Below are 13,105 nucleotides of genomic sequence, written 5' to 3'. Positions count from 1 at the left end.
CATGTTTTTCCGTTGTTTTCCCATTTCCATTTCGATTGTTTTGCCGACGCCGGCTGCCAAAGGCACTTTTGTGTTCTCATCGGAGACAGACAGACAGCCAGCCAGCCAGCCAGCCAGCCAGTGAACATCGATTTGCCGCAAGCCGCAGTCAGTCGGTCGGTGCCTTCCCACTTCGCATCGTGCTGATCACAATGATGATGGAAGTACTCGAACCACAGTACAAAATTGGATTCATGCTATTGAGTGAACTATTTTTAACCAAATGTGCTATAATCCTCCGACATCGGGAACAAATCGATTTTATCGTTTCACCCCCACGAACTGATGGTGTTGTACGACATGTCCATTAGGAGGTGATTTGCATGCGATCCCCCAAAATAATGCAACCACCATTCACCAACAAGTTTCTTTTCCAAAATCTCCCTCATAATAACAGCTCCTTTTACGTAGAATCATAATACTCCCAGGAGACCTCGCCCCACGCCCGACCAACGTCAACCACAATTTGAACAATTCATAATCCCTCATAAAACCCTCCCAGCCCCTGAATCTATTCCATTCCCCTCCCATCAAAGCAAAATGCGATTCCCGGAGTGCAAAATGCGTAAAATTGTAAACAACAACGTCGCCATCGTTGCTGCCATACGGACCGTTGTTGTTAACGCTAATGCTGCTGCTGCAGCATCATCTTTTAACAAGATCAACAACGACGCGCCGTTTGTGGGTTGCAGCAATCCCATTTTAATTAAATTAAATTTCGATCATACCCTTACTCCTTCTGCCGGGCAGCGAGGTGCCATGATCCGTGAAAAGCCACCGGGATCCAAATTCAATTGACACTCACACCCAACCAGACCGGAGCCGGTTTTAATGTGAAGAAGTGTACGTCTACCGCCCCCAGGCAAGCTAAGAATTTGAGATTCAATTATCACCAGCCTCGACACTTGGAGAGTTCATACTGAACCAGCAGTGCTGGGCATTTGCTGGACTGGAAGGATTCTTCCTATATAGGAAATTATTGATAAGCTTGTCGGTACTTACTTCGGTGATGGTTCGCCTTCGGCTTCGCACTCGATGACGAAGGGCTTGTCGTTTTCACCTGGCTGTGCCACCTGGAACAGCATCTCGTCCGTTGGCGGCTGTTTGATGATGCGGGGCGGTGAGTGGACTGAAACAAACAAGCGATGATGTAGCATTAGTGTCGGTGTGAGACTTGCATACCGGTCAATATCGGAAGGCTGACTGGAGGAGATGGCGAGTTGAATATTGGATTGTCGGAATTTTGCTTACGTCAATAACCGGTAGTGCTTTGATTGATGACTGCGTCGCAATGCAGATGCTGCCATGTATAAATTATGAGTTAATGCAGAGATTAAACTCGCTACAAATTGGCTACAAACGTCTGATTCAGTGCTTTGATACAAGTTGGTTACGCTCTCCATGGCCAGGCCATGTTGTACTGAATATTTGCAATGAAATACAACAAACTTTCAAATATGTTTTATCCATCATATCAACGATTCAAGTATTTTAGAATGCAACGGAAAATGGATTGCGATGGTAAGCTTGTTGCGGAGTTACTACAAATATTAAACGTGGTATTTATATTCTCCTCCCAAAATAATAACATGCCTCGTGAAAAATATTGTTCAATTAATTGCATGCTATTCATTTACGGCTAGACAATCTTTTAGAAAAACACAGTGTTTCCCCGCACAAAATATTTCAAAATTCGGCCACAGGAACGATTGATTTGAAGATGAATCATACTCTTGATCAGCTACCTTGAATCAAATATATAAATTAAAATAAGTTTATCAGAAAAAAATTCTTAAAAAAAACTGACTATGCATAAATGCTTTAAAAACTCTTTTAAAACATTGCATCTAATGGTGTTCAACATATGATTGATGCAGTTGCAAATTATTTTATTCTTGTTTAGCTTGAATGATGGTGTAGCTACGAATTACACTTAACGAGGATAAACTTCATCTTGGTCTACATCAATTTGAAATTTTTTGTCAGATACAACCTGATTCTTTATCCTCTGTTGCCCAAAAACCATAATTAACCAACAACTGTTAACTTAGTCTATTTGATTCTCTGAATTAATTCATTACGGTGGAGTCGAATTTCGATTCGAAAATAAAACAAAATCCATCTCTTTTACACAAGCCGGATCACTATCGAGAAGCATTATCAACGACTTGTTTTCCGACATTCTGACTCCGAGTCCCACTAATACTCATTTATTCATTTTTTTAAAACTAAGATCGAAGCGGCCTGTGTTGTACAAAGCGTCACCAAAAACGCTGTCTACGAAGGGGTCGCAAATTGTCTTCAGTCTGGTCCATCAGACGCTATCAAGGGTCATTTTCACCGGGTTCCCCAGTCAACACAATATTATGCCGTATAACATGCTTAAGTGGAGGCAGTATAGGTACTTCCCCTTATAACATATACGTATATCGCCTCCACTTTAGCATCATAAGATTTTGTGTTGACAGGGTCGACATTTCGGAGGCAGACATAAGCTTTTCCAGAAACACGGCGTGACATTTCGGAGGCAGATGGAAGCTTTGCCAGAAACGACGCACATCTACAAAACGATCAACAACATGCGCAAGAAAAGCGCAGCGGCACAAGCCATGATCAATGTCAGCTCTGGAAATATGTTGACAGACCGAGCAAGGGTGGCTGCACGGCGGAAGGGGAGCACTTTCGGGTAGAGAGGGCACAAACAGAATCAGGATTGAGGATGATTCAGTGGAGCCACCAACGAAAGACGAAGTGAGTAAGGCTGTTCGAGAGCTGAAGAATGGTAAGGCCGCTGGGACCGAAATTGGGAGAGACCGGCTAAACGAAACAATCCACCAAGTGATTGAAATGAAATGCCGTAGAGCTGGCTTGATGACCTCATATGTCCTATCTACAAGGAAGGGCAGAGATTTGATGAGCGGTTTTTGAGAAGAACGATCAACAACGGACCACTAAACATCTGTTTGCGAATTTCAAGACAGCGTACGACTCAGTGAAACGGAACGAACTGTGGCATATAATGCAAGAACGTGGCTTTCCGGCAAAGCTTTTTGGGCTGATTCGCGCGACGCTAGATGGATCCGAATAAAGCGTCTGAACATCTAGTGAGACATCCGACTCGTTTTTGACGTTAGATGGATTGAAGCAGGGTGATGCATTCTCTAATCTGCTATTCAACATAGATCTGGAAGGTGCAATTCGAAAATCTAGTGTGCAAAGAAACGGAACCATCATCAACAAGTCTTACATGCTCCTTGGTGTTGCGGATGACATCGACATCATTGGTGAAGATCGCAGAACAGTGGAAGAGACTTTTGTGCATATTAAACGGAAAACTGGAAGAATAGGACTGATAATAATATTCAAAATGTTATCTGATAGGTACTATAACTCTTCGGTTTATCACGGACAAGAAGACGTCCCGGACTCGGGCAAAATGATTCGGCGGATTTTTTAAATATTCAATTGACCATTACTCTGTGAAATATTAACTGGTTCCTTTGGTTTTGGCATAGTTCGGTAGCAAATTCAGTACATTGCTCACTTTACCCCCCGGTAACATGACCAATTTACCCCCATATAGTAAGGGTAGAAGCACTCAATTTTGCCACACTAAGTGTACGTTTATCCCGCGAATTATCGCAAAATGCAAAACAAAATCGAATTACAGTCACCTCTCCACATCTCGATATTGAAGGGACCATCGAGATAGGGAGAGATCGAGGAATGGAATAAAAATTGAAATGGGTACTAGATCCAAAAAATAAAGTTGTTATGAAAAACGACAACAAAACAAAAGTCATTTCTTCTTGTTGATGTGTTTGTTATTATCTAAAGATGGTCTAGTAGCCTAAAAATTTGAACATATCGACATAAGGAGAGTGAATCCAGAGCAAAATATGATCAGAACATATCGAGATAGAGAGATAGGGAGGTTATCGAGATGTAGAATGCCCAAATGTATGTAGATTGAAGGAACCAAGGAAACCATCGACATAGGGAGAGATATCGAGTTATAGAACATCGAGATGTAGAGAGTCGACTTTATTGTGGAGGTGTCGGGATTATTATGTAAAACTGGTCCTTACCTAGCAAATCTGATTTAATAATGACGATTGAAATCACCAAATTTGATTTGCTAAATTGCGCCACCTTTTATTTAACCAAATTAGGACAAAAACATGAACTCATTTATATAAAACCGTTAGTAATCGCATTTCTGAATAGTTCTTATGATTGTGTACGCATATTGGTCATAATTTTGAAGGTTTGATCAGTTTTTTCTGGCTTTTATTTATTTTGGCCTGTTCTTCAAACGAACAAATTCATTTTTCGTCAGTAATCGTAGATTTATAATAATAACATTTTTAGTTTACGTTTGCATGTTTACTAGAGCTGTATGATTGTTTGTAAAATATTGCACTACAGCGTTAAAAAAAACTATTTGTTTTACTAAGGTGGCGATATATAACATTAACACAGTGGCGAAATATGGTACATCTACCCTATACGTTTTTCAAATCAGACCTAAACTCAGAAAAAAATTAAAAAACTATTTTACAGTACAGATTCATAATAAGCAAAATAAATTATGTAAACGATATTTTGACTCGGAGCTACTAACTTAGAGTTTCCGTGGCTTAAATGCCACAGAGACGAAATTACATTAAACTTGCATTTTGGGAAAGCGCGCAGACTTTGACTAAAATCTTTCTGTTAAAAAGTTATTTCATGATTTAAAATTGCTCGGAGAGCATGGAATGCTTAAATCATGGTGTACACACTTAAAATAAATCGCCGAATTCGGTAAAATTTTACCGAAATCTCAACAGCAGAACTGTTCGGTAAATATTGTCGATGCAGATAAAATCAAGAACATGTATGAACTTGTCTCAACTATGTCGCTCGACTGAAACGTCGCTGGTCGCTGGCGACCCTTTCCAGTAAGTGCTCCAGCGACGCAGGCAAATTCAACGCGTCGCCACAGCACCAAACTGGAAAGCGCTCGCCGGTTGAGCGACGCGACGGTCCAGCGACGTTCCAGCGATGACCCGCATAGACAATAATATAACTGATTTTCGGTGATTTTGACAGTTTAGCAATGGAAAAAATTACAAAAAAAATTGTAAAATAAATTACCGAACAGTTCTGCTGTTGAGATTTCGGTGAAATTTACAGAATACGGTGAAATGAGGTAATTGTGTAGCATGGAAAATAATCTTCTTCTCCTTCATTCAATGGTTCTACATTCCAACTGAAACTTGGCCTTCTTTTCAACTTGGTATTCTATTAGCATTTCCTCAGTTATTAGTTGAAAGCTTTTCTATGCACGCCATTGCATGAGTACGTATTTTGTGTGGCTAATACAATGGATATACTATGTCCAAGGTGTCGAGAAAGTTTCCAACCCGAAAACATCCTATACCGGGCCGAGAATCTAACTCGCCATCTCCGGATTGGCAACCCTACGCTTTTGCTCGCAAGGCTACTGGAGACCCCGAAAATAATGCGAAACTAAAAAGCTAGCTTCGTCAATACCAGCGGCCATTGTTCCATCAACTCCTTCAATTCTAATTCCATGATTTTCAAATTACTTAGAGTAAATAGTGGGGCCCTCCTTAGCCGTGCGGTAAGATGCGCGGCTACAAAGCAAGACCATGCTGAGGGTGGCTGGGTTCGATTCCCGGTGCCGGTCTAGACAATTTTCGGATTGGAAATTGTCTCGACTTCCCTGGGCATACAAGTATCATCGTGTTAGCCTTTTTATTTATTTATTATCAGACTAAGGCCGGAGTGGCCTGCAGTGTGCTGCACATAAAAGTCTTCTCCATTCAGCTCGGTCCGTGGCTGCACTTCGCCAACCACGCAGTCTGCGGAGGGTCCGCAAATCGTCCTCCACCTGATCGATCCACCTTGCCCGCTGTGCACCTCGCCTTCTTGTTCCCGTCGGATCGTTGTCGAGAACCATTTTCACCGGATTACTGTCCGACATTCTGGCTACGTGCCCGGCCCACCGCAGTCTTCCGATTTTCGCGGTGTGAACGATGGATGGTTCTCCCAACAGCTGATGCAATTCGTGGTTCATTCGCCTCCTCCACGTACCGTCCGCCATCTGCACCCCACCATAGATGGTACGCAGCACTTTCCTTTCGAAAACTCCAAGTGCGCGTTGGTCCTCCACGAGCATCGTCCAGGTCTCGTGTCCGTAGAGGACTACAGGTCTAATGAGCGTTTTGTAGATTGTCAGTTTGGTACGGCGGCGAACTCTATTCGATCGGAGCGTCTTACGGAGTCCAAAGTACGTACGATTTCCAGCCACTATGCGCCTCCGAATTTCTCTGCTGGTATTGTTATCGGCGGTCACCAGTGAGCCCAAGTACACAAATTCTTCTACCACCTCGATTTCGTCACCACCGATGCAAACTCGTGGTGGGTGGCTCACATTGTCTTCTCTTGAACCTCTTCCTATCATGTACTTCGTCTTCGACGTGTTGATGACTAGTCCGATCCGCTTAGCTTCCCTATTCAGTCTGATGTAGGCTTCCTCCATCTTCTCAAAGTTACGTGCCATAATATCTATGTCGTCGGCGAAACCAAATAGCTGGACGGACTTATTGAAAATTGTACCACTCGTGTTAATCCCTGCTCTTCGTATTACTTTCCAAAGCGATGTTGAATAGCAAACACGAAAGACCATCACCTTGCCGTAACCCTCTGCGGGTTTCGAAGGGACTCGAGAATGCCCCTGAAACTCGAACTACGCACATCACCCGATCCATCGTCGCTTTGATCAACCGTGTCAGTTTATCCGGAAAACCGTGTTCGTGCATTAGCTGCCATAGCTGGTCCCGATCGATTGTATCATATGCGGCTTTAAAGTCGATGAATAGATGATGTGTGGGCACGTTGTATTCGCGGCATTTCTGCAGTACTTGGCGAATGGCGAACACCTGGTCCGTGGTGGAGCGTTCGCCCATAAAACCCGCCTGGTACTGCCCCACGAACTTCCTTGCAGTTGGTGCTAGTCGACGGCATAAAAAAAGAACAAGACATAACATTCGGTTTTGCTCCGGACAACACGGAGTGTAGGATCATCAAAAGTAGGATTACTCCTAGACTCCTAGATAACCTGGATTATCCACGACAGACTACTTTCAAATAATCCTGGAGTTCAATGGATGTACTCCGACAACAAGACTAATTTACTGTCGACATCAAACCATCCTAAACAAACAGGCTTTTGTGCCTTTATTTATTAGTTGATATTTTGATATGTTCAACTAATGTGACCTTGATACTTCAAATCGTTCCGAAGTTCAGACCAATTGATTAACTCCGTCAATCAAGACAAATATACCTGGATTTGCAATCTCCGTATGATGTGATTCGCTTAGTTCCTAAAGGAAAGGATGACTCGAACATGTCGTTCGTTTCATTCAAAGTTGGTCTTGAACCGTCACTGAAAGAACAGGAGTTGCTAGCATCGAGTTGGCTGGACGGACTGGTCTTCAGGGAATTTATGGACCAATCAAAAAACGCTCGACGACCATCCTTCAGAACGGTGGACATCAATCAGACACCTGTTTAATGCGTTATGCTGAGGACGGTGGGAACCCTAGAGGCGAGTATTCCTTTTTAAATTATTCTTCCCACACACTCAACCGTGCTGTATTGCAGACCTTGAGGGAAGTTAAGGATGCCATCCTACAGCTAAAGACCAATAAAGCAGCTGGTAAGGATGGTATCGGAGCTGAGCTCATCAAGATGGGCCCGGAAAAGCTAGCCACTTGTCTGCACAAATTGATAGTCAGAATCTGGGAAACTGAACAGCTACCGGAGAAGTGGAAGGAAGGGGTTATATGCCCCATCTATAAGAAAGGCGACAAGCTGGAGTGTGAGAACTTTCGAGCGATCACCATCCTTAATGCCGCCTACAAAGTGATATCCCAGATCATCTTCCGTCGTCTGTCACCATTAGTGAATGAGTTCGTGGGAAGTTATCAAGCCGGCTTCGTTGACGGCCACTCGACAACGGACCAGATCTTTACTGTACGGCAAATCCTTCAAAAATGCCGTGAATACCAGGTCCCAACGCATCATCTGTTCGTTGATTTCAAGGCGGCATACAACAGTATAGACCGCTTAGAGCTATGGAAAATTATGGACGAGAACAGCTTTCCTGGGAAGCTTACCAGACTGATCAAAGCAACGGTGGATGGTGTGCAAAACTATGTGAAGATTTCGGGCGAACACTCCAGTTCGTTCGAATCGCGCCGGGGACTAAGACAAGGTGATGGACTTTCGTGCCTGTTGTTCAACATTGCGCTAGAAAGTGTCATGCGGAGAGCTGGGTGTAACAGCCGGGGTACGATTTTCAACAGATCCAGTCAATTTATTTGTTTCGCGGATGACATAAACATTGTCGGCCGAACATTTGCAAAGGTGGCAGAACTGTACACCCGCCTGAAACGTGAAGCAACAAAAGTTGGACTGGTGGCGAATGCCTCAAAGACGAAGTACATGCTTGTGGGCGAAACAGAGCGCGACAGGGCCCGCCTGGGAAGCAGTGTTACGATAGACGGGGATACCTTCGAGGTGGTCGAGGAATTCATCTACCTCGGATCCTTGCTAACGGCCGATAACAATGTCAGTCGTGAAATACGAAGGCGCATCATCTGTGGAAGTCGGGCCTACTACGGGCTCCCGAAGAAACTGCGGTCAAAAACGATTCGCCACTGCACCAAATGTGTCATGTACAAGACGCTAATAAGACCGGTTGTCCTCCACGGACATGAAATATGGACAATGCTCGAGGAGGACTTGCAAGCACTCGGAGTATTCGAGAGACGGGTGCTTAGGACCATCTTTGGCGGTGTGCAAGAAGACGGTGTGTGGCGGCGAAGAATGAACCATGAGCTCGCCCAGCTCTACGGCGAACCCAGTATCTAGAAGGTAGCTAAAGCCGGAAGGGTACGATGGGCAGGGCATGTTGCAAGAATGCCGGACAGCAACCCTGGTGTTCGCTTTCGATCCGGCAGGTACGAGACGTCGTGGAGCGCAGCGAGCGAGATGGGCAGACCAGGTGCAGAACGACTTGGCGAGCGTGGGGCGTATCCGAGGATGGAGAGATGCGGCCTCGAACCGTGTATTGTGGCGTCAAATTGTTGATTCAGTGTTATCTGTTTAGATGTAGACTAAATAAATGACATGAATACACCTGCTGATTGTTTGGATATACTGTTAACCACCAAAACTTATCTTGAGTTCGGGTCTTCATATCTATTGCTACTAAAAAGCTTTTTCCGTTACATAAATTTTCTGTATGTATTCAACCATGAGTATTACATCTCCTGGAAGGTCATCAGACACCGGAAGGCAGTTTTGGAATTTTCTAGGTTATCTAAACTGTCTTTTAGCACAGAACCTACGATCATAAGCTTTCAAAGTAGCGTTTCTTGTCACACAATATCTCGAAATATGTTCAAGCCTATTCATCCCATCTATTGGAAGATTAAAAATACCGCCGTTCTGGGATAGTCTGAGTAATCCAAACTGTCATTGAGTTCTTCAGTTGTTGACAGTAGCTTTTTTCGTTACACATCATTTTGATTCGTCATCAACCGCACCCATTACATCCCCCAGAAGTATAACATACATCGCCAAATAGTTTAGATGTTCTGGGTTATCCAAACTATTCTTGATCAACAGTTGTAGCAGTGGTTTTTTCACTACTCAAACTTTTAATACGTATTCAACTATATCTATTGCTTTTCCTTGAAATACAGACACCATAAGATAGTTTGGGATATTCTGGCTCATCCAAACTATACTTTTATTCATGACTACAAATCTACAGTTGCCAAACAATACTTTCTCGAAGTTGCTATATGCATGTGATTATTAGGGGTAGCGGGGGTAAAGTGGGTAACGGCTTGTTTATCCCCTGTTTATGGATTTCTCGTATTATTTTCCATGCTACACCATAAATTAAGCATTTCATGCTCTCCGAGCTATTTCAAATCATGAAATATCTATTTTGCAGCTAGATTTTAGCAAAATTCTGCGCGCTTTCGCAAAATGCTAGTTTGATGTAATTTCGGCACTGTTGCATTTAAGCCATGATAACTCTGAGTTAGTAGTTCTAAACCAAAATATCGTTCACATCGTTCATTTTGCTTGTTATGAAGCGGAACTGGTTGATAGAAGTTAGTTTTTTTAATTGTTTTTCTTAGTTTAGGTGTTATTTGAAAACTACATGTTTTGGGGTAAATTGGTTATGTCGCCTGGGGGTAAAGTGAGCAATGTTCTGACAGAGAAATGGAGACAAACTAGCTCAATTTTCAACCTTAATCGGTTTCGTTGACAGTGGGATCATCAATCAGGGGGTGAAGAAAAGGGGGATTTGCGCTACACATACACATTTTCGTAAAACTTCTACATTCCTGAGCGAATATTTCCATACAACGCACCTCGTTCACATCCAAACATCCATATCTCAGATGTTTGTCATCCGATCTGTGATATACATATATCAATCAAAAAAGCTCTAGTTTCTGTAAAAGAGTATAATAAGGACCAACATTCCATCCATTTGAATAATATAGGCGCACAAAATCTAGCATTTTTGAGTTGCCCTAAAATAATGCAGAATTTCTCCTGCATGATTTTTCACCCGTTTTTTAAAACTAAATGAATTTCCTGCCCAACCATGCCAAAACCAAAAGAACCTTGTAATATTTCACTGAGCAATGGTGAATTGAATATTAAAAAAATCCCGCCCTTTAATAATAACCAAGCCCGGTACGTCTGTTTGTCTCTGATAAAACGAAGGGTTTATACCTGTCAGGGAACATTTTGAATATTATTAAAAATATGTATTTAGTTCAAAATATTTTAATCGAGTTATTTGCTTTATTTACAATATTGTTCACTTTACCCCACCGCCTGATCATTTTACCCCGCCCAAAACAAAATTGAACTATTTTGGACTAATTTTAAATGATCAAAATAACATATTTAAATATTTTTTCAATTTTTTTATCACGACGGGCTTTGTTAACCAATAAAATAAGCTTCAACACACCTGCATTGAACAATACAAATTCTTCATAGCCACTTGATAATCAGCAGCAGTTTTTCGGGTGCCCAATTTACCCTCACCACCCCTACAGTTAAATATATTGAAGCTTTGAGTGACGGGAAACCCAAGTAACCATTAGCACTATATTTCGCTTTTTCGGCAAATATAAAGCTATTATAGAGCCAATATGAAGCATGTTTGCACTGTGACAGCGCTATAGTCACGATAAACAGTTTTTCAAACGCTTACGGTTACCTGGGAAATCTACTGCTGTGGTTGTAGATCGCAAGTTCTGGACTCAACGACGATTTGGATGACCCAGGATATCCCAAAGCCATCTGACCATGTTTCTTGATCTTCAGGAATATGTTATGGATATAGTTTAATACATATCCAAGCTTGGAGCGTCGAAAAAAGCTAGTGTCGTAGCTGTAGATCGCATGTTCTGAACTCAAGGACGGTTTGGATGACCCAGGATATTCCAAAACCATCTGAACATGTCTCTTGATCTTTAGGAATATGTTATGGACATAGTTGAATACATATCAAGACTTGGAGTGAAGAAAAAGCTAATGTCATAGTTGTAGATCGCAAGTTCTGAGCTCAAGGACTGTTTGGATGACCCAGGATATCCCAACACCATCTGAACATGTCTCTTAATTTTCAGGAATATGTTCTGGACATGGTTCAATACATATCCATGCTAGGAGTGACGAAAAAAGCAAGTATGGTAATTATAGATCGCAAATTCTGGAGTCAATGATAGTTTGGATCGCAAAAAATATTTTTCAACTTCATTTGTCGTAAGACGAGGTACAACTGAAACCCCTTTTCTTGAATCAAACACAATTAGTTTATTCAAGTGAAGTAAAATATCTAGGTGTCATACTCGACGCAAAGCTTAATTGGAACTCTCATCTCCAATCAGTTGTGCAGAAAGGTCTCAATACACTTTGGGTTTGTTCAAAAACCCTTGGTAAAAGATGGGGCCTAAAACCAAGTATGATCATGTGGATATATAAAACCATTGTCCGTCCCAGGACAACTTACGCTTCCCTTGTCTGGTGGCCTAAAACTAATGAGGCTGCTGCAAGGGCTAAGCTCAACAAAATCCAACGCACCGCTTGCATAGCCATCACTGGTGCAGTTCGTAGTACACCCACTTTGGCCCTAGACGCAATGCTTCACCTGCCCCGGTTAGATCAATTCATAAAGCTGGAAGCGGAAAAAAGTGCTCTAAGGTTAAAGAGAACAAAAACACTGCTATCGGGAGACCTTACGGGTCACCTAAGCATATTAAATGAATTTGCCATAAATCCCGCAATAGGAATTTGTAGTGACTGGATGGAAACGGTAGTCAATTATGACTTACCTTACGATGTGTTCATTCCTTCCCGCCAGGAGTGGGAAGGAGGTGGACCCAGCGTTCCAACAGGCTCTATAAATTTCTTCACAGATGGTTCGAAAATGAATAATCTGACAGGATCCGGAATCTATGGCCCTACAACAAAAATTTCTGTCCACTTAGGACAGTGGCCCACAGTATTTCAGGCGGAAATATATGCAATATTAGAATGCGTGTTATTATGCCTGAGGAGAAAGTATAGATTTGCAAAAATATGTATTTTCTCTGACAGCCAAGCGGCACTTAAGTCGCTTAATAACTACACTTGAATCTCAAAGCTAGTGTGGGAATGCATTCTGGCTTTGAAAAACTTATCCATACGCAATCGAGTCTACCTATATTGGATCCCAGGACATACGGGTCTAGAGGGAAACGAGATTGCTGATGAGCTAGCCAGGAATGGATCTAATGAAAGGTTCATTGGCCCTGAGCCCTTCTGCGGGATCTCAGACTGCTCTGTAAAAATGGAACTGAACAAATATATGGTCAGTCAAATCACATCAAACTGGAATGCACTTCCCCATACGAGCCAATCCAAAAGGCTCGTAACGATTAACCCAAGAAAACCCAACAACTATTAG

The 13,105-nt window shown here is 42.4% G+C and overlaps 1 protein-coding gene across 9 annotated transcripts in view; it reads right to left on the bottom strand.

The window, feature by feature from the left end:
* The window catches only part of LOC134205861 (neuroglian), a 160,754-nt gene that overhangs the window by 60,924 nt on the left and 86,725 nt on the right, over positions 1–13,105 (bottom strand). For all 9 annotated transcript variants that reach the window (XR_009978211.1, XR_009978214.1, XR_009978215.1 and 6 more), the window contains exon 4: positions 1,042–1,168. Coding sequence is in view for 1 of the 9 variants with exons in the window: in XM_062681520.1 (XP_062537504.1) it covers positions 1,042–1,168 (127 nt within the window). In the remaining 8 variants the exon portion in view is untranslated. The remainder of the gene's footprint in view (positions 1–1,041; positions 1,169–13,105) is intronic.

Source organism: Armigeres subalbatus, chromosome 1 (genome assembly GCF_024139115.2).
Source record: "Armigeres subalbatus isolate Guangzhou_Male chromosome 1, GZ_Asu_2, whole genome shotgun sequence".
Classification (NCBI taxonomy): Eukaryota; Metazoa; Arthropoda; class Insecta; order Diptera; family Culicidae; genus Armigeres; species Armigeres subalbatus.
Note: the sequence above shows the minus strand (reverse complement) of the source record. Positions and strands in the feature narration are given on the sequence as shown.